The sequence below is a fragment of the Astatotilapia calliptera genome, chromosome 10, assembly GCF_900246225.1.
Source record: "Astatotilapia calliptera chromosome 10, fAstCal1.2, whole genome shotgun sequence".
NCBI classification, from domain to species: Eukaryota; Metazoa; Chordata; class Actinopteri; order Cichliformes; family Cichlidae; genus Astatotilapia; species Astatotilapia calliptera.
The window spans coordinates 12,222,021-12,249,955 of NC_039311.1; the positions used below are offsets into that span (position 1 = coordinate 12,222,021).

General features: G+C 42.1%; 1 protein-coding gene across 5 annotated transcripts; it reads left to right on the plus strand.

Moving 5' to 3' along the window:
* Window positions 1–169: 169 nt before the first annotated feature.
* Window positions 170–27,934, plus strand: nyap1 (neuronal tyrosine phosphorylated phosphoinositide-3-kinase adaptor 1). Of its 5 annotated transcripts, none has more exons than XM_026182224.1 (8): window positions 170–735; window positions 11,620–11,631; window positions 11,893–14,629; window positions 21,261–21,631; window positions 21,719–23,518; window positions 23,612–23,854; window positions 24,320–24,426; window positions 25,037–27,934. In XM_026182224.1, exons 3-8 carry the CDS (start codon window positions 14,442–14,444, stop codon window positions 25,478–25,480), a joined length of 3,153 nt encoding a protein of 1,050 aa, XP_026038009.1. In that variant the 5' UTR covers window positions 170–735; window positions 11,620–11,631; window positions 11,893–14,441; the 3' UTR covers window positions 25,481–27,934. The 5 variants fall into 5 exon arrangements, 4 of the variants coding, with proteins under 4 accessions (XP_026038009.1, XP_026038008.1, XP_026038007.1 ...); XM_026182223.1 differs by lacking the exon at window positions 11,620–11,631 and having other exon boundaries at window positions 11,893–13,899; window positions 14,392–14,629; XM_026182222.1 differs by lacking the exon at window positions 11,620–11,631 and having other exon boundaries at window positions 11,893–12,018; window positions 12,236–14,629.
* The last annotated feature ends 1 nt before the right edge of the window (window position 27,935 follows it).

Sequence of the window (27,935 nt, forward strand, 5' to 3'; positions counted from 1 at the left end):
AAGGGCTTTTTGTTGTTTGCATAAAAAGCCTTTAAAAAAAAAAGTAAGGACATTTAATGAGTGTGCTGTTAATATGAGCAGTTTCTGTGGCTTTCACTTTCACTGAGCGATAAATAGCAGGATAACAGGAATCAGTTTTCTCAAAACAACCACTGGGTTGCTCTCAGGAAGTACTGTATGAATATTAATATGGATGCAAATGCTCAGTGAGGATGCCCAGCGCTTGAACCAGCACAGCGCGCTGACATCTGCGCATTTTTTGTTTTGACGTTTTTTTTTCTTCTTCTTTCTGTTCATCCCCGCATTTGTGAGCGTGTTTCTTTTGCGGATGATTTTGAAAGAAACACAGACACAAGGATGATGTCGGCTGGGGAGCATTTTAACGTCGCATTGAATTGCATATTGGTTTTCAATAAGATCTCGCACCGGCCAGTCTACAGCGATCCTCGGTAGTACAGTGCGCCGTTTATCCCCCTAAAAATGGAAGACCTTTCACGTCAAGAAAAGGCGTCAGTCCGGTGATCGGCGTCTGAATATCTAATTTTTTATTTCCACGTCAATTGACACATCTGGGAAAGGATTCATTTCCCTTCCCTTCTGTTTACCAAGACAGCTGTGTCATCAACAACCGGCGTGGTTTTGTTGTTGTCTGATTTTTTTACGAGTCTGGGCAACTGGTTTAGGCGATCGGCACAGTCTACCTCTGCGCCAGCCGTAGACTCTACAGCTATCAAGGTAGGTATCACACCTTCATTTGTGTTTTGTTTTTGCTGCATAAATCACAAAATCGTTTAGCCCACGTAGAGAGCTGTCGTGGTTATGGTGGTTATGGTCTGCCTTATTAGCAAATGAAAACATGGTATATTGCGGAGGGACGTCGGGCATTTTTACGCGTAAATTTCACCAGAGTGCACGGGTGACAGCGAGCCGCCGTGTGTTCACTAGCCAAATTGTTCAACCTTGAAGCCTCGCGGCTCGCGTCATTCAATGCGAGGCCCGTATTTTAGCCCCAAACGTAAAAGATCCGTGCAGATATCGCCACATCGCCACGCAGTAACAACCCACAGCTCGTGTACAGTCGTGACATCCCCGTATAAATATTTCACCAGAAAACAAGCCCGCATCAGCTGACTATTGATGCTGAAGCATGCACGGCGCTGTTAATCAAAATATCTACAGCACAGCGGTGACAGGGGCGGCAGTGTTTGGCGTCTTAATCTGCATGGCCCTGATGGAAAACATCTGCATGTTTACGGATTATACGAGTCCGTAAATGCAGCACGGTTGTGTGTTTTTGTGTGTGCGTTCGTGCGTGCGTGTGTGAACGGGCGGTAATACTCTGATTGTGAGTATAGGGGTGACGTGTGTGTGTATGTGTGCGTTTGTTTGTGCGCGTCCAGGTGAGGATGTGTTGGCGCGTCTTGGAGGTGCGGGAGAGAGAGGCAGGCGTCTGGATGGAGGGAGCCACATCACTAGATTTCTTTCTCTTTTCTAAAGGGAAAGCCATCTGGTGATTAATACTCGATCAACTGCCGCAGTGTTCTTCATTAGATCCTCCATAAGACGATTCAAAAGCGTCGAGAAGTTGTGAATTGAACGCAAAATTAAGGCTAGTCAGCAATGTCTCCCCCCTCAACCCATACCCCACCCGCCTTCCGGGCGTGACAGCCTCTAAACAGCCTCTGAACAGCACTCCTGCTGAGAGATTTCTTCGTCACAGTCCACCCTAAAAAGAAGAAGAAAGGCAAGAAAACACAAAAAACCCCAAAAAACAACTTGTAATTAGACTGCTTCAAAATATTACAGATAGGAAGCTATGTTGGAAGAAAATGGAATATCCATACAGTTTATTGTAGGTATTAACTGCCTGCCACAAAACAAATAAAAGCATTTAAAAAGGACAAAGCAGTCCCAACATGAATAATGAAGGCCTCCCCTTTGAATGTGCAATTAATGTAATCATTTGCCTTTAAAGATGCTGGACCAGCAAGACTGAATACTTCACTGCTTGAAACTGAGACTGACACTATTTACTAGCCAGTCCCAGTTGACCTTGGAGCTTAATAAGACCAAAATCTTCCTATACGTTCATTTAAATCTAGCTTAGGTTAACAGATGCACATAATCAGGGTCAGTTATGTGAGCATCTCTTGTGCAGTTTGGCTTAACCACTCCTAGCTACAGAGTGGATCGGGGTTGGGTGAGAGCAGCTGTGACTTTGGGGTCATTGAGTGCAGGCTATGAGCTACGCATGCTGTGCAGTGTGTTTTGCATGCAGAAGAAAACCGGTGCTCAGACCACCTGTCACTGACTGCCGGGCTCACCTAGTGATCTCAAAATGTGATTGTAGCGAAATGTGATTAAAAACAGGAAGTGGCAGCTCTGCGTTGCGGGCCGCAGTCATTTTATTGTGGTATTAAAAGCAGGAAGTGGTGGGAATTAAATAGAGTGGGTTTCATTTCATGCCCTTCAATCCCAGAGAGGTTTATCCCACTAAATTAATATTTAGAGCTTTTAAAAAATACATGAAATATAGCAAAAGACTTGAAGAAGAAATGAAATTGAGCGGAGGTTATTGTTGTTATTTACTAACGGAAATAATTTTAAAAAGGAAGTCCCAAGTGTTTTTGATGAGGAAAGAAAGATTCTGACTGCATTTGAGCTTCTTTCCATCAAGAGGATGGAAATGCTCAGCTGCTCTAGCCCGCTGTGTGCATCATGTCTGATTTAAAAACGAATGAGAAATTACTGGATCCAGTGAGGATGAGGGATGGCCTATGCGTGGCCACAGAGGAGAGGGGACTAATAGGAAAGAAACACAGAGAGTGAGGGGACTGATGGATGAGAGACAGACTTGGCAGATGCTGACATTTTAAGCCCATTTCTCTGGTGGAGTAGATACCCGTGTCTACATGAGCACTAATGGTTGTTTTTTTTTTAAACTGAAGCACCAAAACAGATTGTTTCCCTAGAGTTTGAATATTAGCATGCTGTTAAAAGTAATACTATAGTGTAATGTGGGCAATGTTAGCATACAGTGCTATTTTTAAGGAAGAACATGAGACATATGGAATCAGAAATGACCACGATTTCCTCTGTTACAGACTGTGATCAATGTGAGTGACTGCAGACAGTTAAAAAAGTGCATTTTGATCAACTCTTCCTCTTTATTTGGTGTATATTTAGTTCACATCTTTTCAGTGGGTTTCCCGGGTGAAGTCTGGCCACATTTGTACCTCTGTCGCTCATCTTCACGTCCCCCCGTATATGTTCAACAAATGTAATGCTTGCAAAAGTGATGAAAAACCAAAAGAATACTACAGCTGAACATCATTTTTTTTCTCAAACGGCAGCAACATATGATGTTGATCCATGTTTAACTCATTTTTTAAGGTAAGCTAGTGAAATAATGCTACACATTCACGTGTTCCTGCTTCTCAAACAGGTAGATTTTCAGCTTCTGTTTGTAAAATCTAACAGTAAAATTATGGTTTACACACATTTTAAAAAACCTTTTGGTCAAACTAAGATTTTTGCAGTGTTGTATCAGTTTAAATCCATGTTATTAATTGTTACTGCCCATGCTCCTTTCTAAAATGACAGCATATCCTCTTTGTATTTTTACTGGCACTCCTGTGTCAGTTTATATTTGATGGGAATCTTTAACAAAGGGAGATTCAGATGCTTTGAGGAAAGTTTGTGATATTCTCTTGAGTCTTGTGTTGTGGATATGCTAGAGGAGAGCTGTGGGTTTAAAAGAAAAGTCATTAAGGCTTTATATGCTTATAAATCAGGAATCTTTAAGGACGTATTTCTTTTTTGTCACATTGAAAAAATTCTGGTTCATAAACATATGACCCCGTGATGAGGCTGATATTCTGTTTTTGTGTCACATAACTGATAATACGACAGTTATCAGTTGTTAATGTAGCGTAATTCTGGCCATAATGTCGCGCTGACCTTGCTAAATAATGAGAACTCTAAGAGACTGATTAAAAAATGTTCACAGCTGAAAGAGCAGAGGATATCCTGTGATAGGCCCTCATAAGAATGTCTACACATCCCATAGGACACCACAAAAGGACCAGTCTGGGCCTTATTTTTCTGCTAAGGTTTATTCCCCTTGTTTGTCGAAACTCAGACAGGAAGGTTAATGTTTAAACTTGGAAAAAAGTCACAAAGTCAATGCAACATTTTCATTTCCAGGTCCATATTTCTACTCTTAGATCTGGATTCCCTTTAAGCTAGCTTTGTCCTGATTGGCTGCCCCTTTTAAACAGACAGTTCAGAGCAGAAGGGAGTGGGACTTTGGTGCTTACAGCCAGAACCGTGTGCCTTAGATGGGATATCCCCTCTCTCTGACTTCTTGTAGAATAGAAAGTGTGTAGAGCTGTCTCAAGCCCGAGCTTGTGCCTCACCGGGATAACAAACACCGACATATGCTGATCTCATTATTTCAAACTTTGGCCATGTTTATTGTGATTTCCCCCGATGTAAAAGTATATGTTTATAGAAAAGAAGGAAACAGAAAACAGATCCACTTTAATCTAAAGCTGTATAAAAATTTAATAAAATAAAAATTTACCAGGCTTCCTGGTTCAGTTTTAAACCAGTATATCACCAGTGCCCGTCAAACCTTAACACTAAAGCCTTTGCTTGTAGATCAGACTCACTTTTTCATGTAGCTATTTTAAGCAGACACAGTGTATAGGAGTACATATAGGGCTAAAGGTAAAGGTCTCTAGCGGCTTCTTGATTAAAGGGCATGCCATTTACAAACCATGTCCTGGATACAAACCCAGACCTGAACATTGTTCGATGACTGCCCCCCTTTGTCTTCTGCTTTTCCTCCCCTTTTACTCCAAGACTACACAGAAATAAAAGAACCCTAAATTGATTCTATTTAAGCTTCTTCTTCTTCATCTTCATCCCCCACTATAAATTCTTTCCTTTTTTTTCTCAGTAGAGAAGACTGAAATACTGGCCACTCTTCTTTTCTGTGTTGCTCTAAATACAGGTTCTGAAAAGCAAAACAAAAACACAGCAAAATATAATAGAATAATAGGCAGACCCTGCACGCACTGAGGGACGAGGTGGGGCTATTATTTTGCGCTACAAATGACTCCTCGGTGCTTTATCTGGGACGTCCCTCTGCGTCCACTTTGTTGGATGCTGTTGCTTTGTGACTCTTCACATTAAAAGCTCATAGACGTCTGTCCCTTGTCTGACCGGAGGATGACTGAATGTATATGGGCAAATTAACCAATGAAAATTTAAATTAAATGCCCCATTTAAATGCTTTTTTTCTGGATTGTGAGTATCTTAGAGCATCCACTTTCACTGCAGTGTGTAGTCAAGAGTAATGATGTGTGGTAATGATTTCCTTGAGGCAACTCATCTTTGTTCATTTCCCCTCTGTTTTCTTCTCATTAAACCTTTCAAAGTCATTCGCATGGTACCATGCAAAATAAATAAAGTTAGAAGCCAGCAGTCACTCCTCTCTTGTTGGCGCCAGGCTCAAGCCACGTTAATCACCAGCCGCCTGTGTGCATCTGTGTCTTTGCAGCATCATAAATAAATGCAAACAAAATGCAGATGTTTTCATCAAAACATAAGTTTACACATTTGCACATTTTTATGAGCCATTCAAATTTTTTTAATTTTTTTATTTTAATCATTATTATTATTTGGCAAGAAGCTGTTAGCAAAGTCATTTCAGGGTCATTATGTTGGAACAGTAATTGGCAAAATCTGAAATTACAGGAGGGACACAATGCAGCTTTTCTTTTCTTTTTTGTTGTTGAAATTATACATGTTTAGGCATGCATAAATGGACCAAAGTGGTCCATAGTGTTATATTAATGTCCCCGGTCTCATTAATGTTTTACATTTATGCTAAAGACCTTCAAGAGACCTTCATTAATGTTTGCTAAACGATTAGGAGGCAGAAACGTGTTAATCGGGGCAGTTGTGTGATGCAAACAATCAAAAGCGTATCATGTTCCGCAAATATTGCTCCTCCACATGTCGCTGTATTGTGTGAGTGAGTGGGTCTCAAACTGATGGGGAGACATGATGGTCTTAGGAGTGTCTCACAGTGATAATTTATTGTCTGTGACATTGCCAAAGGTCATCGTAAACCAGCAAAAACTGAGAGCACAGCAGTGTTGGAAATTGGCGATCGCACATTCAGAAATGTAAATTCTAATTGTAGTGTAACTTAAATATGCTTTTTAAATGTCAGAGCAATTTTGCCTTGTCCTGTTAAAAAAAGAGAAAAGACTGCTGCTGCTCAGCTACTTGGCAGCAAAAGGAACTCCAGCTAATTGCACACAAAAAATATGCTGGGGGGTCCCACAAGCAATATGAGTTGTTGGGATTGGGGAAGGGATTCTGAATCATGCAGGTTATTTTATCTTTGCCCCAATCTGGGCCGTTTTCTTTTGAGAAATAATTCATTTTTTAAAAGTCAGTATTTTAAACCCTGTAACGAGTTTAAACGCTTGAGCATTTTAGTTCAAAATCCAGCTGGCACTTTTTCAGCTCGCCACATTTTCTCGCAGTCTTTTGAGCATTATTGCGCAAGAGAGCAAGACGTACAGCAGGTACATCAAAAGCGGACGCAGAGGATGTTAATCACACTCCTGTTTTTTGGACACGTATCTCACAATCATCTTGTTATAAGTGACTTTTTTTTTTCCATCTGCCTTTTCTGGCCATGTGTCCAACGCGACCACAACGCGAGTACAGCGTATGAAAGCACTGCCTCCATCGGGCCCCCTGCAGTGTGTAATCTGCCATCACCTGCCATTTGCCCCAGTTATGGCCTTTTCATTTCATCACTGTCAGTACAGTGAGCAGCAGGAATGACAAGAATAGGAATTGCTCAAGTGAGACCCCCCTGCTGAAAGCCTGCCAATCATACCTGTATGGACGACACACCTGTACCACCTCTCTTTCATTTCAGTTTGCACGGCTTTGAAAAGCTCTCAGAAATACTTGACCTGATTCAACACCTTTAAAAAGTCCCTGTTGCGATTTTATTCACCTTATACAAAGACAGAAAAGAGCTGGCAGTTAAGTGTGTGTGTTTTTCTTTCTTTTCTTTTTTTTTTTTACCAGCTATTAACATCATGTAAAGTTTGTCATGTCTTAATGTGTTACAAAACCCTCTTGTCGTGAGTTACTGTCCTGCTCTTGAACACTATGGGGTGCATAACATGGTCCCTAAGAGATATGATTTGTTTGTAATGAGATCGATGAGTGGGAGAGCTGTGTGTGTGTGGGCATGTGTGTGCTTATCCTGTACAGCCTACACTATGACTCGCTTATCGGGGGATGTTGAGCACGAAGAGTAGGCTGATTCAAATGTTGGAAGACCACTTGTGGCCTACCTGGCTTTGCTAATCACACCAACGCTGCCGTTGCTTCATCTGTCAATCAAACGAAGGCCGGTCTGACATGCAGGTTTTTTGTTTTTCCAGTATGACTAACTGGGGGAGAGTTCTGATGCTTTCTTGTGTGTGGCGATGTTTTGATTTGATTTTTGAATAGAGGTCACCTCAGTCCTCATGCTTGTTTTTTATTCTTCTGCAGCTATCTCTGGACATTGTTCTCTAGCCAGAGGCAAAAAAATTTTCTTTGTTTTTTTTTTTTTTGCTTGTTTGAATGCGTTAGCTCTGGGAAGATGTGAGTCAAGCCCATGAACTGCTGTGAGGCAAATCATATGTGTAGCTTTTAGTGATGTTCAGCTGATCCTTTTTTGCTTTGGGCTATTTGAGTTTGCTTAATTGTTGCTGAATAGTTTATAAGGTTTGTCATGTTTGGGGAAGGGACACCCACAGAGCTGCAGATTATTTTGGTTTTGGCTGTTATAAAATACATAAAACATGCAAAGGGATATAATTTACTGAAAAACAGGCCTTTCTACCTAACAGAGAAAGGCAAGATGCTCAAAACTGAGCATCTTGAGTTTTATCTACTTGGATATTTTCACGATAATTTTGTAAACTAGATATCTAAATATATGACTTTAAGCTGAAGAAACTAACAGGAAGACAATATTGCAGGGTAATCCACATCCGAAAATGAGTCAGATCTTGGGTAGAGAAGGATGCTGGCTCAGTGAAGCGTGTGCAGCTGCGGAGTGGAGCTCTTCCCCTCATGCACAAGTGGAAGCATTAAGGAGTTTTTTTTCTTCCCTCTTCCACAGTTCTTACTCTTGTCCCTGCGGCGCTATATCTCACAGGCTGGGTTTCAACAGCCAGATGAAAAGACAAACAAAACAGAGACTACATTTTTCTATATGATGTGAATTCCCTCGTTTTTTTGTTAATGCAATCTTCGAAAGCCAGACTAACTTAAAGGGACCCTGCTCGGTTTTTAAATTGTAGCACATCTAGTGGCGGCACTCGTCAGCGTCCACATGCCGCTGCCGGAGAAAAGTCTGCTCTGAATCTTATCTCTGCGGTATGAGTTGATATTCCCACAACCCTTTATGCATGTGATAGAACAACAAGCTGCAGACCGAAGGAAAATCTGCCCAGTGTTGTGTAAATGCTTGCGAATGTGCAAGCTGTTAAGTGTTCATGTATGCTAAGTGCAGTGGGTCACCTTGGTTACTGCAGATTCCAGCAGAAGATGATGAAGGCAAGGGCGAGCTGAGGTGGGAGCTGGAGATTGGGAGGTCATTGGCTCGCTGCCTCTTTTTGACCAGAAAGACATCGTTTGCAGCGACATTATTTCCATTGTTTTTGCAATTATTTTATTATTGACCAGCTGTGACTGGTCATGTTTTCTATCCACGATCCGTGTGTTGTTTGCTCTAACAATAGTGGATTTATTTCTTGGGCGAATAGGTGCATACATTGAGCATCTCTGAACGTTTGTTGTGGCTCAGGGCTGTATCCTGAGGAATCAGGGAAGCGCTTTTTGTGGGATATTTTTGGTAGCGCTCCATGAAAGATTTAGTGGTCACTCAGTTTGAACAACGCTGAGGAGGAGAACCCAAAGTGTGCGAAGTGCCCGTTCACATACTTTTAAGTGAGTGTACATGTGTCTTCTGTGTGTTTAATGTTTTGAAGCAATGACTTTGTCATTAAGGGTTTTGGAGGGTTTTTTGATTTTTTTACATCCCAGTTTTTCCTGATAGCTGCTTTGCAGTTCTTTCATGCCCAAAACATGAGAAAGACATCTCGAACGTTTCTCTATCTCTTATGCACCAGCCTTCCATCCTTGTCCTGAAATGATACATCTTCCTCCTCCTCCTCCTCCTCCACCTCCTCCTCCTCCTGTCCATTCTCATCATCCACAGGCATCTCACTGCACAATGCAATATTGTAGAGAATTTAGCACACAACAGCAATGCACGAAGGGAAGCCGAAGGCACGCTTGAACCCCCGTAACCCTCAGATGAAAGTAGTGACTGTGGTTTGAGAGAATTCTTCCCATCACACACACACCGCACACAAACGTAAATTTGTGAGTCACACAATGCACAGGCTCACACATTCACAGGTTTTACTTTAAGTGATTGTTTTGGTTTGAGGAAGGGTTACATTGATTTGTTTTTGTGCACGGGCCCACAAAGCAATAGGTGTCAATTGGAGTGTTTTCTGGCCTGCAGGTTAGCTGGCCAGAGTGTAAAGGGTCTTTGATTTTAAAGGCAGAAATATCTTTAAGTGTTTAAGAGCCGAAGTCAGGTCCTACACAGCGGGCGGTTGACTGAACCTGACATTAAACAAGTTTAACCCCGATTCTGGAGAAACAACACGTGCAAAGTATTTCTTGAGCTGATCATGAATCATTTATCAGTGCTCCAAATGGACATCTTCTCCTTCTGATCCCAAAACAGCAGAATTTATGAATGTGACATTGTTCCCGCGTTCAGATGCGTTAAAGGTGGACAGCTTGTCATAAATTATTAAAGGATTTGACTCACCAAATGTTTAGGACAGCATTTCCCACTGCAAGTTCAGTTTCTGTAAACAGAAAGCGTGAGAAAAATCTGGCCATTAATATATTTGCAAGCATGTTTGTACTTGCAAAAAGGCAACTTTTCGACAACTGACCAGTGCTCGTCGCTCTGCCACGCGCCGTCTCTGCGTCGCGTTAACTTTTTATATTTTTCTGCTGAAATTAACCAAATTTAACAAAATATTTTGAGAGTTCTTTCATGGGAAGATCCAAAAACCTGCTAAAAAACCTTGCTATATTAGACTAGCACAAAGACTGGAAGTGGGAAAACAGCAAGCCTTACTATGCTAAAAAAAAAAAAATGCCTGCCAGCACCTCTAAACACACTATATAAATAAATGTGATATAGCGTGTTAATTAGTGATCTTCAGAGGAAGTGGCTGGGGAATTTTGTTATCTTTGGACACAGCTCAGGTTTGCTTTCCCCCCACTTTCTGTCTTTTGAGCTCCGATAACCAAAGTAAACTGGCTTGTGGCTTTACCTTGCAGACATTAGATTTGTATCTGATCTCACTCTCTAAGCATTTTATAGTGCTCTAAAAATATGTGCAGTGATATGATTTGGTGGATTAATTTGTTAAATCCCTTTTCCTCTGCTTTGCAGGGAGTTTATAAAAATTGTTTAAACTTATAATAACCTTTAAATGATCATGTAGTAGTCCCCCCCCCCATAATAATGTATTTAGTGCCCTAGTGCTATGCGGAAGCTCTCGTATCATGCTGTAATATGTTTACTATAAATGAGTGTTTCATTCGATTGTTAAAAAGCATCTCTTCACCAGATGTTACCTTGTTAAGGAAAGTGCTCAACACAAGTCATCATTTACATTTGACATTAAATGAGCCTTGACTCTATCAGATTTAGATTTCCTGCATAATAAGAAACTGAATAGATTTCTGTGCCTGGAGTTAAGTATTTCAGACTGAAGCAAATCATAGACATAAAAACAGCTGATATGGTTTGGGCTGAAAGAAGTAATGAGCTGTTTCACCCAATAATGTGTATCCAGCCAATGTGAAAGTTGGCGTTTAACTGTAAAAACATTTGTGATGGCTATTTGAGAAGAAGGAGGTGGGATTTCACATCCCTCCTACTTTGGTGTTTAATTCTTTACAGTATTTAGTATATCAGCTGGTATGTATATTCTCACCTTAAGTATTTTTTATTAATCTTTGTCTCATTGAAAAAGAAAATGGTTCAAATCTGGCTTGATAGGATTTAAAATACTAAGCGTTATCATTTGAGTGTATTTGCCTGGATTAATATTAGCCCCTGTATAGCTCAGTACAGATACTACTAAGATACATACTGTGCTATTTAAGAAACATGTGATATTTATTGATCCTGAGAGAGTCGGGTACAAATGAAGCTGCAGTGAAGTTTAACCCTGGGATCATCCTGTATGATGAGGCTGACGTCCTGCTTTGTGAATATTCAGCGGCTAAGGAAGAGATGCTGACAGTGTTGCTAGGAGACCACACACAGCGACTAGTGTGAGAGGCTTGATTTCACCTCCCTCCCCCATTCTTGTCGTCTGGCTGCCTTTCACTGTTTTTTTTTCTATCCTCTCTCCCTTCCACTTGCCTCCATTTGCACATTCCCTCTGCTCCCATGCTCCCTGTCTCTATCTTCCCCTCCGTCAGTCTGTCTGGGCAGTACGTTTCCCGCCTAATCATATTCGTCTTCTTCCCCGTGTTGCTATATCAGTGATTCTCTATTTTGTTGGTTTCCCCCATTTTTCACCGTGCCCCCTCCTCTCTCTCTCTCCATTTCCCGCTGCCTCTGTCTCTCCTCCTCTCCTAGCTGTGTGTGTTTCAGGCTGCTCATTCTTCCACTGAACGTTTTGCTCCATCCTCATGCACTGCTTCCTCACCGCCTCTCTCTTCTTCTCCTCCTCTCCTCTGTTTGTTTCTCAGGCTTTGCTGTCCAGCTCAGGTGCTGAGATACCATACAGATGTGGGCTGGAATGGCTTTGGTATTCAGGAGAAACCAAACAAAGTGAAGGATATGTATAGTGCACTGTTTCCTAAATATCTGATAAAGTGAGCCAAAAATATGGTGTTGAGAAAATCCTGACCCCCCCCCCCTCCCTGATTTCCTTACCTATTGTCACAGATTGATTATTGAATTATTTGCTACAACGTGTTAGCAACATGTTAACTATCCAGCCTCTGCAAACGCAAACATACATGTTTTGTAGAAATTTTTCACTTTTATCGAGGCCACGCCAGTGTGATGATGTGTCTGTCCACTCTGCAGTCCTGCTGTCTCACTCACAGCGAGGTAAAACAACACTGCTGGACCGCTTGCTGAGGTGGAGACTGGAGGGCAGAGGGCTGCAGCACAAAGCCTTCCAGTGCTGTGAATCCAGTAGCAGCTATAGAAGGAAAGGTTTTCGACATGAGATACCACAAAATGTACACCCAGAGTGAATCCCCTGACTGCATAATGTTTCACTCATAACTTTTGTTACGCTCATAAATCACACTGTAAATGTTTTACACTGTCATATTTTACATAGGTGATTATGATGTGCCTCGATAAATTCCCGCTTCTCTATAGTAGTCATATTGGCGGAGCTTTTTCAGTTACTGCTATACACACAGAGGGTGTTTGAAGGGTGTTATGGGGGCCTTGAATATGTGTGTGTGAGTATGTGTGTGTGATGTTTGCTTATGTGCATGAATGAGTAGTTTGCAGCGTTGCATGCAGATTGAGTTACGTGAATCATGGCTCCATCTGCCTCCTGGTTTTAATGAGGAATTCAAGCGACTCCTGACCCTACAGATGCTCCTGAAACAACTTCCTAAACGCTCTCAGTTTATTTGGGTTAGAAAGTGACTCTGGGGATTAATAACAGGCACCCTATATGAGCGTATTGCATGCTTGTAAAAACAATATTTTGCAGCCTGGTCTGATGACACAAACCTGCCTGTAGATATATAAGATGCTGGACTCTCGGTTCTTTTAGCTTGGCTAATTGTACACCAACCCACAGGGTGTAATGTGACAATTGTGGGGCTGCCTACTCAGCTGCCAGATCCTAGAAACCAAAATCAAAGCTCCATTTAACAAAAGCCCAACCTACAGTCACAGCTCCCTAACCTAATTAACATTGAGTCAGCAAACACGGCAGCAGCAGCGGTCGAGGTTGTGGTCAGAGCTGTGGGGTACAAGAATAGCAGTAGCCACGCTGACACACTGGATGACACACTGGGCTGTGACAAAAGAATCACACACAGGTACACAGATCAACATGCCACCTGGCCCAGGTGACAGCGCCTGCTGCTCTCACTGTGTGCTTTTTCTCTTTATAGTAAGACATAGCCGAGCTACTGCACTGGCAGTGAAAATGGTGTGCAGACGATGGTAAACTGCTTAAGTTATCGAAAATATCTACAGAATTAGGAAAACAACAGCACAGCTGGAAAGTGTCAATATATACTTTTTGATGTATTTTCATGCTGTGTGAAGCATCATAGGACCTTAATTGTAAATCGGGTCTCATTAAACTGGATTCGCATGTGTTCCACCACATTTGATTCATATGGCTTGTTTCCCCCCGTTTTCTGCTTTGTGAGAATATCTGATAATGCGGACCATTAAAATTACTCACCAGCTACACTGCAAACAAGCTTAGCTTAATAATGCATGTCATGTAAAGTGGCTGATTCAATTTAGTTCCCCAGCAAAGCTGTTTAACTCATGCTGATGCCAGGGGCACCGACGATACCACTTGAGTGTCCACCATCAAAACACATTCAATTTCTATTTATGGTGGAAAAACACTAGCATCGTGCATCAGCTGACATCTGCTCTTTTCTTAGCCAATTGCGCTGCACACTCACGTTCTCCAACATGAAAACACTGTTGGACTCCCAGATATCTGCCCCACAACAAGCCTGACTTCACATGGAGGGAGCGTGAGTAGGAAGCTGTGCATGCACTACATATGACAAACCGCATTACTTTCTGGCTAGTAGACAGGCTTAGATAGGCCATCCCAGGGCCTGCAGCCAAAGATACTCTGCAGCTGATTTACCATGCTTACTCAAATATTCATAACTGGATAATGAAAGTATAAATAGTTTTCATGTGATACACTAGAGGCAGGGGTAAACAAAGCTGCAACCTCCATCATCATCATCATCATGCATCACCGTGTCTTCGCTATGACGGCTGCCAGGTAGAGTAATGGGAAGGATTGTTCACTATGACACAGTGAGCGTGATAAGCAATGACTCCCTTACAACTTTTGCCAGTAATTTGGAGTTGATTATTTATGTTGCCGCATGAACAAAGTAATCACTGTCAATCTTGTCATCTGCATGCAGGCTGGAAAGTTATTAAACTTGTTTTTTTTGGGATTTTTTTTTTTTAATGATTAATGAGCTCCTGTTTTCTCTTGTCTAAAGGAGGGCTGCCTGTGACATACATCGCCATCCCCTGAGTCCTCTTCTATACCATGAGCTCTGGCTCTGCCCAGGATGTGGCAGTCGAGCATTTCCTGCGTGACATAGAGAGGCGAAGCAAGCGGCTACACTGCGCTGTGATAGGCTGCGAGGAGGAGCGATCCCACAGCGACATGAACCTGCTGTATCGTAAGAGCCGGTTGGACTGGAGGCAGAGAGACCAAGAGGGAAGTAAAAAGAGGTGAGTGGATTACAATAGGGTTCAGTTCAGTGGAAATATAAGCCTCTTATCCAGTGTGAACGAGTTTAATTTTCAAAATCTTAATTCCAGCCACTGTTCGTGAAGTCAGAAGGGTTCACCTGGAAGTGAATCTCATAGATTTGCATAGCGGCAGGTCATGATGAAGTTAATACGGTCTTTAGATGAGATAAATTAGTAGAGCTGAATTGCACAAGGCAAAAACGGGCCAAAAGCACACATAGAAATGAGAAAACTGAGTTATTGCGTAATTTCTGAATGCATACACTACAGTGTTATAGTACATGGATATGAAATCAAATGGTTTTTGGCAGTAACATGTTATATAAATCTGGGCCATTCACTCTTTCACTGTTTTTTTAAGAAGCAAGTGTGAGGATTTATAGGTTGACTAATGTACATTTCACGCACACGCCCCCTTCAAATTCTGCAGGCCTGCAGCTTTTCAGAAGCAAAAGAGTAAACAAGGAATAAAGAAAAAAGATTTTAGAAAAAATTCATAAATTTAAATGAGTGATTTTTCTTAAGTACATAATTCTGCACATGGACGTCATGGCAAAGATGGACACATTCACCGTGATGTCACCAATTAAATCTGAAGCCTCAGGTAACGCTGGTTACTGACTGGGACTTTTGCTTTTTTTTCTCTTTTTTTTACAGTGAATTAAAAAACGAGTTACAAAATTGACAGATAGAATAGAGTAGGCTATGTTTTCTTTGAATGTTTGATTTAAAATATGGTTTCAAATCAACTATTGAGACCACAAATTCACAAGCAAAGTGCTGAAAGCGTCGCAAAATAGTGTTGCTTCCCATAGACTTTAACCCAGTCACAGTTCCTTTTGTAAACAGAGCACTGAACGCCTGCTGACTATAAGAAAGAATACAAGTTTAACTCTTTATCCTGCTAGGAATAACCCTTAAAGCTCTTTTCTGAACGGAGAGGATTCTGTCATATTTCAGGCCTGCTTACAGAACAAAATGAATCAGACATTAGTGAGGGCATCAAATGTTGTCTTTATGGCGGGTAAGCGTTAAGGCACTTTTGTGTTGGCTTCATGATTGAGACGTGCAGGATAGGTAGATCTTTTATTTTCACACTATGAGGTTACTGAATACTTCTTCTGCAGCTGCTTGATTTCACTGTAGCATTGAGGACTTGCTGCTAAACACTGTGCAGTGTGTGTTCAAGGCTATAACTTGTGCACCAGTAGAACACAGTTAGCTGCTGATGCATCACCTCCAGACTCTTTCTTTTTTTTAAAAACAATCTTCCAGCAGAAAAGCAATCATAGTAAATCACAGCACAGAAGTGCGATGTCAACGATATTTAAAGTCCCACATAATTCTGTGATTTTTCAGCCCAGTATAATTTGTTTATTTTTGCAGGACTATCAGAATTAAGATCAGATTTGTATTTAGATACAGGAAGAAAGAAGAGAATCAAACCCCCAAACAAGCAAATTAATTCAAGCACTCTTCAAAAGGGTCAAAACAGACCTAACGTCATCACACTCACGTGACAGCATTGTGCTGAAAAGCCTGTGAGTGAGTGATCTTGTGTATCTGAGCATGTGGTTTGGGGGCAGAAGGAAGGATGTGCTGTTCAAATGTGAGTCACCTATAACTAACCGAATTCAGCATGGGGTTCGGGCTATTTGTGCTCGAGAGGAGAAGGAGAGCATCAAAGACAACAATTCAAGTTTGTTTAGATGTGCCATCCATTGCTTTATGACTCACGGCGGTAATTGGAGGCCCTCGTGTTGGCAGCAGAGATCAACGCCATGGCAGCATCAAGCCAGTGAAGGTGTAGGGCAGCAAGTAGGACAACGGGACACGATGAGTGATGAAAGCAGAGCCGAGTGGGGCCAGAGGAGCAGAGGTGGAAGCGGGATATGACCGGTGATAATTACGAACAGAACAGGGTCAGGGATAAAACTGCACAGGGACAAAAGGGGTGAAAACCGAACGGACTTAAGGGAGGACAGCAACTGCAGACCTGGCTGGAGAGAGAAGGAGACGGAAAGAGTGGAGGGATAAAGGAAGCTGTGCACTGACAGACAGTTTAACATCCCGAGGCTCCCAGTAGAGAAATCACACGAAGCGCAGGCGGCTGTGGAGATGCAAATGGTAAATAGGTGAATTTTAATATGAGTTTTAAAAATAGAGACAGTTCCTTATGGCACAAGGCATGAACAATTCCCAGTCGTGACAACTGTAAATAGTTTTAATAAATTCTTGTGCTGATTTGGAAGTGTTAGTGGTCTGGTAGAGGGAAAGCCTGGCAACTCATAGGACGAGAGGTGGGGTACACTGAACAGGTCGACAGTTGTCGGTTAAAGATATTTAAAGGTTGCTCTGAATAGACAACTCATTCATTTCTCTCAAAAACCCCCCCACTTTGTTGTGTCTGTCAGCACGGCCTCATGATAGTAGAAAAACTTAAAAAACATAAAAGAAGAGGTGACTGTCTACAGTGACACGCACAGACAGAGACAGCTGTTGTCATCTTGTGGAAAATTCAAAGACATTATTCACTATGTGGTTATTTAATGTCACGGAAGGAAGGCATGTTTTATCCTTTAGTTCCTTTAGGGGCATTTAAAACTCTCACATGCTAGTAAACAGCCCTGTAATAATATCATTAAGAGAATCAATACACAACGACTGCCTTTGATTGCTTTGGTTAAACCATAAGGCACTTTCACTTTTTGTATCATTTTCTTCTGGTGACAGAAGAAGAATCGGATCACTTTGAAACCACACTGGTGACAACCCATAACTTAAGGCAATCAATTAAAGTGTCGCATACTGTGTCAGATATGTCACTGAGGTCCAACAGAATGAGGACAGACACACGCTTAGAGTTCAGCATTAACCCCTGACTTTAACAACAGACGACTTGACTGCTCTGATTTGCCTTCGAATCAGATTTGATGTTCTCAAAAATAACATTCTTTCAGGTCTGATTTAGGTGTTTAAACATAACCTGCTCTTAAACCTTGCCTCCAAGTGAAAAGGTGAATTAGAAACAGGACTATATGCTGCTACAGGGGTAGGATGATATGAACTGGATTTCTCCAGCGAACGCTTTATCGCCACAGTTATCGAAGCTTTTGGGAATATCTTGCATTCTGAGAAGGAGATGGAGGTAGTATTCAAGAGTCTGTTCTACCAAAGGTGTGGTTCAAAGGGCGAAGCAGATGACATCACCTTCTTCTTCTTTCTAGTGCTTGCTGGGATCAAGACATTAAATTTATCTGCTGGCAATCATACCATTAAGAAAAAGCAAGACAGAGGATGTTATTACAGCATAAAGATTGTTTATGGAAATTGTTTTGACCAATATTTCTGTTAGTCTTGTATTCATGATAAAAAAAAATCCCATTTGCACAGGAATCATATTGTGCCTTTAATTAACAAGAGCTCATTGTCCTGAAATGGCAAGCTTCATCTCATTCTCCAGTACAGATTTTCATTTAGTGAGGTTTAGAAGTGATGAAAGGCAGATTTTGTAACCTTTAGACAGAGCCGGGCTAAGAGTTTCTCCCTCTTTATAGTAAGATAAGCTAACCAGCTGCTGGCTGTAGCTTCATTTCTAAAATGCAGATATGAAGGTGGTATCGATCTCATTTAGCTCCCGCAGATTATGAGCTTAATGCGAAGCAGCAAGGAAGGTAAAGCAAATATAGAAGTGGGAGTCCTGATACTTTGTGAACCGCTGAGTCTGGTCTCATTTTGAAACTGTTGGAAGCTCCTTCCTTTAGATGGAAATAAGAAAAAACACACAGACTTCAGTCAAAAAGAGCAGCTCAGCCTCTGTTCTGGGCTTAATTTGGCCCTGTTGTATCTGTGTCGATTGTGAAGAGTCACTAGCATGTCTCCGCAGGCATTCAAGGATACAAAGATACATGTACAATGCACTCTGTTCCTCTAACACACTTATATAAACACACACTGCCTCACACATGAAGAAGGAAAACAGAACCCTCTCTTTTCTCTACGAGCAGCCTCATTGCATTTTCTGCTGCTTGAAATGTTGAATGCAAATCGAAAGCCCCATTTGTCTCCTGTGCTTCACGGGTATTGCAACTGAACTAAAAGAAAGCGCTGCAAGGCCCATAGTTATATGTCACAATTAACTACTAGGCTGAATAATTTACAGTACTGTGCAAAAGTCTCAAGTGCATCCCCCTCCCACACACACAGTTCTTTATGTTTTGCTTCCAAGGAGCCAGAATTTCTTGTCATTTTGTTATTTCTTTAAGTGGTCTTGACCAATAGTTCTCCTGACTTTCTCACAGTCTTCCAAAGTTGTTTTTTGGACATTTTCTCCCTCTGTTTTTCTGTCCATTCCTTGTACCTGACCATTTTCAGAGGGATGTTTCCATTTGTCTTTTTTAAGGTCTGTGTTAAGTCCTTTAACATGGACCTGCGGATCATTCAAGTGTAAAAAGCTACTTAACCTAAGACATAAACCAAAGATTTGTCTGCACATGACATACAACTGTGGAATGAACCTATTTTAAATTGGGTCTTTAGGCACTTTGTTACTACCAGCCTGTTGCAGAAACACATAGCTTGTTCCCATTTCTTTAGCTGAATGTGTGAAAAATGTCAAATATAACACATTTCGGCTTAAAATAGCATTTTTTGCACCACAAGTTGTTTCCCGAAGAGTTAATCACTGAAAGCCTGGCGCATCTTGGCATGGTGTGGTAAAAAACATGGTATGTTTTTGAGGAAACTAGACAAGTGGATGACAAAAGAAGAGTGGCAGACCTGAAAATCTTCTATGGCACTCAGTATTTGAAAGTCATGTCTCTAAAAAATAGAACAAATCCAGCAAAGACCTGACACAGCACCTGAGAGATACAGTACATCTGGCCCTTCAGTGGATCCATCTACTGTTCACTGAAACTGTTCACTGAAACAATCTGGAGTGGTCTCCGTGGAATGGTGGCTGTCAAGAAGCAATTTTTAAGGAAAGGAAACAGGAAACAAGGAGAAAAGGCTGAGATATTGGACACACGACTGAAATTGTGTGACTGAAATATTGCATATTGGATATGCATTCATATTTAGTCATTTTTGGTTCATATTGTTTTTAAAATGTACAGAGTTGGTCAGGAGAGTCTACAGTCATTTGTAAAACATAGTGGAAGCACTGTCTTGGTTTGGAGCTGCCAGTGGTGCTGGAGATGCAGTCAAAAGAGCCATGTTGTTGCAGATTGAGATTCACCATACAATGCGTTCTGGAAAGCATCTGATTACGAGGAGCTTCATTTTTTGGTATGAGAGTAATAATAAATTGCCAGTGCAATAAAAGCACATCTGAAAGAAAAAAAACACACAGTGGCACACAATCAGTCTTGGATTATCCTTCACAGAGCTGGACCTCTACACTATTGAAGCAGTGTGGGAACAATTGGTGGGATCAAAACAAAGGGCAGCCAACATCCAAAAAGAGCTTTGAATGTCCTATGAGAAGCCTGGAGAACTATTCTCATAGACTACTTGAAGAAATGTCAAGAAAGCTTTTGCCTATTTACATTTTACGTAGCAAAATATGGAGGAATGAGAGGTGCAACATCAGACATTTAGACCAAATATGAATATAACCTTCTAAATATGCTCCTTGTTTTTTTTTGTGTGTGTGTTTTTCTTCTGTGACATTAGACACACAAAATTCTATCACACGTGTGAATGTTTTTTCCTAGTGTCAGTGCTGTGGTTTTGCTCATGATGTTATTGACTAAAGCAAATAAATTTACTTCGATCTCAGTTGGCCAAAGACTTATCTCGTGTTTCTCAGAAGAAGAAGATGACTGAGACAGCTTTGCTTTTTACAATGTAACTAGTGTTTTGTGTGAAGATGTGCTCTTCAGGCTCGATCACAGACTGCTGAAAAATACTTGAATCCTGTTGTGCTAACTGTATAAGAGACATATTGTGTGTGTGTGTTTGTTTTTTTTTACATGCCCTGCAAATATGTAAGTTACCCCAAAGAAAAAAATACTATTCCAGCTACTGCCCACTTTAGTGAAATGCTGCTGTATTCTGTCAGATTTTGTTTTCTTTGTCAGTTTCATTTTTTTGCTGCAGTAGCTTGTGTCATTGATGATTTCAAAGAGCAAGTATCAAACACCAGAAAATCACAACTGTTCCCATGGTAACAGATGAAATGCTTCTAGTGATCCTGAGAGCAGAAAACAGATGTAGGTTGAATATATAAACATATTTAAAAAAAAGAGAGAGATGAGTGAAAAAAAAAATTAAGGGAATTCCAGTAGCAGAGTGCACACGAGTACCTTGCTTATGACAAGGCAATTGGTTTCTAATTGAATGTGTCTGAAGGGTAAGCACACATTGAGGAATACAGATGTGAATGCAGAAAGGTAAAGGAGCCTCCAGGGTGTTTTTCTCAGCAGCAGACGCCCTGCAGGCATTTCTTTATTGCAAAGACGATGTCTGTAGACCAAAGAGAGAGTGAGGAAAAGGGGAGGTCAGTATAAGGAGTACTACATGACTGTTTTACACCTCTCTATGATTTCTTCATGCTACAGTATTTTTCCTCCATTAACACTTTCTTGACCCGGTTCCTTGATTCCAGCTCCACGCAAAATGACCCTTCAGCTACTGTTGGCAAAGTCAGAGACCTGGCTTCTTTCCGACGGCACTTCCGAATGGGTTTCATGACCATGCCTGCCTCCCAGGACCTGTCCCCTCACTCCTGTGCCTCTGCCATGGCGCCGCGCTCGCAGTCCTGCCACGCTGTCGGAGCCGGAGATACAAGTCTAGAGAATGGAGATTACTCAGACACCCAATCTCAACACGGCGGCCGCTGCCCTCCAGCCAAACCCAAACGCCACCCCAGTACTCGCCTGAGCTCCTCGTCTGCTGACAGCAGAGGACCTCCTTCTGAGACACCACCTCCGCCTCCACCCACTCACTCCCAGGCAAAACACTCAGAGAAAAAGAATGGTAGGAAATGTGTTTTCAGGTGCATATTTTACAGAGAAAATTATGTGTTCTTTTGAAATTGCTTTCTTTTTTTTTTGTTCCCTGCAGCCATGAAGAAGTCTGACTCTGGAGAGATTGGAACAAAGAAGGTGCCTCCTTTAAAGCCCAAGAGAAGTCCCAGCACCCAGCTTTCCTTTGACCCTCTTCCTTCACGTGTGCCTCCTTCTGCCACATCAATGCCCTTTCAGGCATCAGACTCTCAGATTCAGACAGGAGATGGGGATGATGAGCCAGTCTATATAGAAATGGTGGGCCAAGTGTTCACCAGAGACAGTCAGACGGCCACACCCCACCCTGTAACCCCTGTGGCCACAACACCGGACTCTGACTCAGACCAGAGTGAGGCAATCTATGAGGAGATGAAATATCCAATGCAGGAGGACAGGGAGTCCCACAGACACCTCCCTCCCAAACATGAGAAACTGAAAACCTCTAAACACTTTCATGTGACACCTTCTTCTGCCAGCAGCTCCTCTTCGCTGCCACGCCCATCTTCTTCTTCCCCTTCCTATTCCAAACCTAAAGCTACTGTATCAATCTCCCATTCATCTCCTCTGCCTGCCTCTGCATCCTCCACCCCAGTGCCCCAGGTCCTCTCTGCCAGCCCCCACACGCCACGAGCTCCTACACCCTATCTGCTGCAAGGGAATAAATCGGAGCAAGAATCAAACACAAAGATCCCGGCGCCTTTCCCCAATCTTCTACAGCACCGGCCCCCGCTGCTCGCCTTCCCTCAGCCTGCAGCAGCCTCCAGTGGGGTCGGGGTGCAGAACAAGTCATCTGCTTCCACTAAAATGGGAACTCAGACATCAAGCGCAACAACACAAGCGAGCACCTCTTCCTCGGCCTCTTCTAATATTCCTGTATCCCTGTCGGGCTCCAAGGAATCATCAGGAGGCAGTGCAGCACAGCAGGACAAGCACAGCAGAGACGCCCAGTTAGGCCCAGCTCCTGGACTGAGAGCCAGGAGTCATTCCACGCCCCTGCCTCCTTCCTCTAAATCCACCTCCCCCTTTTCCCATCACCATCATCACCCTCACCATCGCCCCTCACACTACCATCACTATCGGAAGCCAGAAAGAGGAGATTCTCCTGTGCCGACCAAGAGCAGCTCCCAGGCTTCTAACCAGGCCACAGTCCAGACACAAACCTCAAGTACAGGCAAGGAGGGCAAGTCAGTTAGCTTCCTCCTGAAGTCTGACAAAGGTGAGAAGGATAAGGACAGGGAAAAGGACAGAGACAGGGACCGAGACAGAGAAAGGGATAGGGGTAGAGGAGACAGGGACAAGGAAAGAGAGAGAGACAAGGACAGAGATAGAGACAGGGATAGAGATAAGGATAAGGAAAAGGACAGGGAAAGAGACAGAGACAGAGAAAGGGATCGTGATAGGGATGGAGGTCCACACTCTTTACAGTTGGACATCACTACCAGCACGAGCAGCCAAACGCCTCAAAGCAGCACCAGCTCAACCCCCACGCCATTATCCTCATCCCAGCGTCCTCACTCTCGCCCACACCTCCGTTCTCACACGCCTCACGGCCTTCCAGCGTACAAGCCGCCCTCCTCGGACAGCCCCTTGCTATGGACCTACCCCTCCGGTGGCTTCAGGAGGCCCCCGGCTTATGAGAGCTTGAGAGGCAGCTCTCAGACACCATCTCTGCAGCAGCCCTCGAGTCTTACTGGTATTGGTGAAGGTGCGTTCAAGAGCAATGGAGGGTCTGCATCCCTTCAGTCTAAAGTTGGCTTCATGCCTTGGGACAGCAGTGCCAGTTTATCCGCCGATGACGGGTCTTACTGGCCTATGCAGAGGAAATTGTCCTTCAGTCACGGCAGCAGAGAGACAGAGAGTAAGTCAGAGGTTGCTTTTTTATTACAAAGTGCAAATGCCATTAAAAATAAGGTTCTATTAATCCTGTATTCTTTTCCTTTCCCTCTTTCAGAGGATGAAGGCCGGGCATGGAACGGTAGTGCTGATGCCCTGTTAAGGACGGACAAGGAAGAGCTTGGAATAGGGTCTCGGGGAGGCCATTCAGGCATCCCAGTCCACTTCAGTGGGTCCACAAGCAGGGCTCTTGGACACAGTGAGTCACTGGCCGGTGTTGACAGCAGCCTAGGATTCAGAGCTCTGCCCAGGGTAGGGCTGCCTCTTCCCTGCCAGACCTTTCCTGCCTGTCGCAACGGAGGTAGGGAGGCACCCTGGGTTGTTTTTTGTTTTTTTTAAAAGCTTATATTTTAATTGAATTTAGTTATAAGGTCTAAACATTTAATATATTGTAATTTATATAATAGGTAAGCCCCTTATTAAAAGGATATTAACAATTGTGACCTGTCACATTTCTGGATTCGACTGCATCCTTTCTATGACATTTTGCGGTAACTTTGTCTTGGAATGTGCGAACAAATACTCCTGTTTTTATCTTATTTTGGTACCATTCGAAAAGACAATAATTGCTGAATCAGGAATAAACACCAAAATAATTAATTTTTGGTAAGTAGACAGTAACTGTTTAGTACCTTAAATAATGAGCAATGAGTTTGTGTCGCAGATCAAAAGTCTAGCCACATAACATAGCTCTGTGTGCTGAAATGAAGTTCTATCCATCTGCTCCCATTACCAGGCACACAATGTAATGTTTGTTTCCTTACAGAAGTGGGGCGGCTGGGTCGCTCCTCCTCTGCTGCTGGAGTGAGACAGGTGGGTGGAGGAGACGTTCAGAGACAGAGCAGTCTACCAGCACGAGAAGCCTTGAATCAGGTGAATGCACTGTATTATATTCACCAAGCCTTAAAACTACAGTTTCTTTTACCGTCATCCCAGGTAGATTTGAGAGTGAACATTAATATTGTTCTCATTATTACTTCCCCTACTGCTAGAGACACAGCTCCTGCAGATCTATTTTTAGCTGGTAGATATGCCCACTGAGCAGAATAAGGTTCTGGCCTGCCTCAAAAAAAAAAAAAGAGAAAGGTATATGACGTAGGTTAGTACTCAATCAGTAAATCAGAGGCCTTTGCAGGTTAGAGAACATGCTGTACTCTGTTTTGAGAGGTGAACTGCAGTCTTCTAGCAGCACATTTCACCCGGTTTCTGGCTCCATAGCAAGTGCTGACGCAGTTTGAGTGTGCTGCAGAGACTGTCTGCATGTGTCTGGTTGACCCTCCCTCAAACTGTAATAGATGCAGCAGGACTGCATCCTGGTGGCTGTCTGCAGGAACTGCAGTTCTTTTTTTCCTACATGTGTGAGGACCAGCTGTTACTGGTAACACCACTGCAGTAATCATGTAGGTTTATAAATGAAAATATTATCATGTGATAAATGACTAGATGAAAGCACTAACTTGACTTTTAACCCTTTTGTGTTCAGCTGCATAGTTTGGCCCAGCCTCAAGTACCCTGCAGTCCCAGCAGTCCCAGTGGTCCCGGTGTGTCACGGCAGCAGCAGCAGCAGCTTCAGCTACACCAGCAGCAGCTGCAGTTAAAGCAGCAGCTTCAGCAGCTTCAGCAACAGCACCACCTGCAGCTGCAGTTCCAACAGCTCGCCCAGTTGGCACAGGGACAACCTGTTGTCAGTGGGGTCACCACCCCATCCACATCGCAGACCCAGAGAGACGGCAAGTTGCTGGAAGTCATCGAGCGTAAGCGCTGCCTGTGCAAAGAAATCAAGGCACACAGGCGTCCTGACAAAAGCTTGTGCAAGCAGGACAGCATGCCCATCCTCCCTAGCTGGAGACGGACACCTGAACCTCGTAAAACTGGCACACCTCCCTGCCAGAGGCCACAGGCCGTTGTGTGGGACACGGCTATCTGACGTGGAAGTCAGGCCAGCGAGTACAGCACTAGAAGAGATGAGCTGAAGATGGCAGAATTATGAATGAGAGTAAAAATGGATATAGAAACTAGAAAATTCTTTAAATGGCTTTGGTGATGTAATTACCACCAGGGAATGGGAGACTATGGACCAAGAAGAAAACCCTTGATAGCATTTTTATTGTGCGATAAACTGATCTGTGAACAGTAACTGATGAAGGGTACTGGAGACTCTGAACCCATCTGGGGAAAAAACAAACAAAAAAAAAATGCTGATTAAGAGGTGAAGAATAAGAAGTATTACAATCAAACTACATGAATTTCTTACAAATTGGATTTGTATCTGCTCTGTATTATGTAGTACACTATGTAAATGTGTTCTAATTGCTAATGTTTTTTGCCACAAAACACCAGTATTATTGCTACAAAAGGAAGACGCCAACTAACTAATAATTAGCGGGTTGTTTTCTGAAGTCGGTGTTGCCAAATTTCTTCCTGACTACTTGATACATAAATTGTGTATTTTCGCCAACAAGCAGGTGTCCAACACGCTTAAAAACTACTCTGTGGATGAGAAAAGGCAAGACTCATAGATAAGTTGCTGAAGTGTTTCTTGAAATTGTGAATGTATATGAGATGTCTTGGTATCAATAGATTGTCATTGTGGATGCAAATAATCATCACCGAGGAGTAAAAGCTACCTACTGTATCTGTTTGCATATTTGTAATGTAAATCTATTTACTTTCTCAACGTTTCTGCAATTTTATAGCAATATCCTCCCGACGCTGGAGCAACATAATTAAAACTTGTGTCAACTAGCCTACAATACATATCTAAGACTTGAAGAAGTCATATTTACTGTGTCATTCTCTGCATGTCACGATAGACATACAGTATTGTAAAAAAAACAACAACAAAAACAAACAAAAAAATCCCAACTAAAATAAAAAAATTAGTGTAGAGATGATCATGGCAAACTTTTACATACAGCAAATCTTCACTATGATAACGTGTGGTTGTATAAAAAGCTGAATATGTTGTTGGGGGGGAGTGGGGGGGGGGGGGTCCTCATTAGGAAAAAAATTAATAAATAAATAGGTGACAGATGGCACATGCTGTGCAGTCCAGCCAAATATAGATACAGTTCAATGGTACAAAAAAAATTTCATCGCTCATGCTTATCCACAGTTGCACATTAGTGATTGTTCCACCACACCGAAAAACAGGCACTCAACACCCATCAACACAGACTGTGCAATATGGTGCAACTGATAAGACTGTGAGTATTGATCACCTCAAACAGAATGCTGGAACAATCTGCACAAAACATTGTATACGCTTAGGACAAGTTAAACCCTAATGTACTGTAAATAGATATGTACAACTCTATTGAAAATGTAGCAATTATTTCCATTTTCATACTTGTAATCAATACATATTATGTAGCATATATTGTATAAACATAACTTTGTTCACTTGTTTTTTCTAAAAGAATTAAGTACTTTATCTGCTGCAGCCAGTCCATGCATTACTTATAGTTCTACTAATAAACAGTAAGCCCTCTAAAGAAAGGCACAGCCCAACAGTTGTTTATTTCAATTTATGCAAGACTCCCTTTAAGCTGTGTTATTGATTTATTTATGCCCTTTTTCTACATCCATTTTTATTTGTGTACAGATTTCCACAGCCCGTTGTCTTGACATTTTTGAATACTTGCTGCTATCTTGAACTACTGGTGTTGTTCACTCAACTATACAGTGTTACCATGAGAAACATTATTAATATAGTGCTTATTGTGAGATATTTGTTTTGGGTTTATTTTTATTTATTATTTTGGTTTTCTTTCTTTCTTTTGTTTTTCCTTTCTGAAAGCCACGTGAAATGAAGTTCGTACGTTAAAGAGTGAGCCCGTCTGTAATAGTATTAAGGCGCTTGAATGTCTCTTGGTTGTTGTCGTTTTTAATGATAGTAAGCACCAAACTGTACAGTACAGTACACCCAGTGAAAAGAAGACCTATCTAAGTGTTTGAGAGTCACTACTTGGCCTTTTTTGTTTTTAGCTCCACCTGCTCGCGTTTGAGGATCAGAGTCCATTTTCAAGCAAACACAGGCCAGGTTGACGGAAATGGGCAAGTGCAATGCATGCAGAGATTCCTTACACTGAAATGCTCCAATGATTCTTACTATTGTGCCCAATTTTGATTGCTGATACCAAGTAATCACCTTACTATGATTCCTTTTCACGGACTGATATGGAACCCTCGGTATCATTTCCAGAATAGTTTACAGAAGCTGTTGGTTTTGTGTGTCTTCTAAAAACAGTGGCCATTATATGAGTGCCATACTATATTGATATGGTAAGATACGGTGTACCTTGGAAATCACTGTAGTGCTATATTTGCATTGATATTGTCATTGAAAATAAATTTTATATAATGAACTTTACACAACAAAC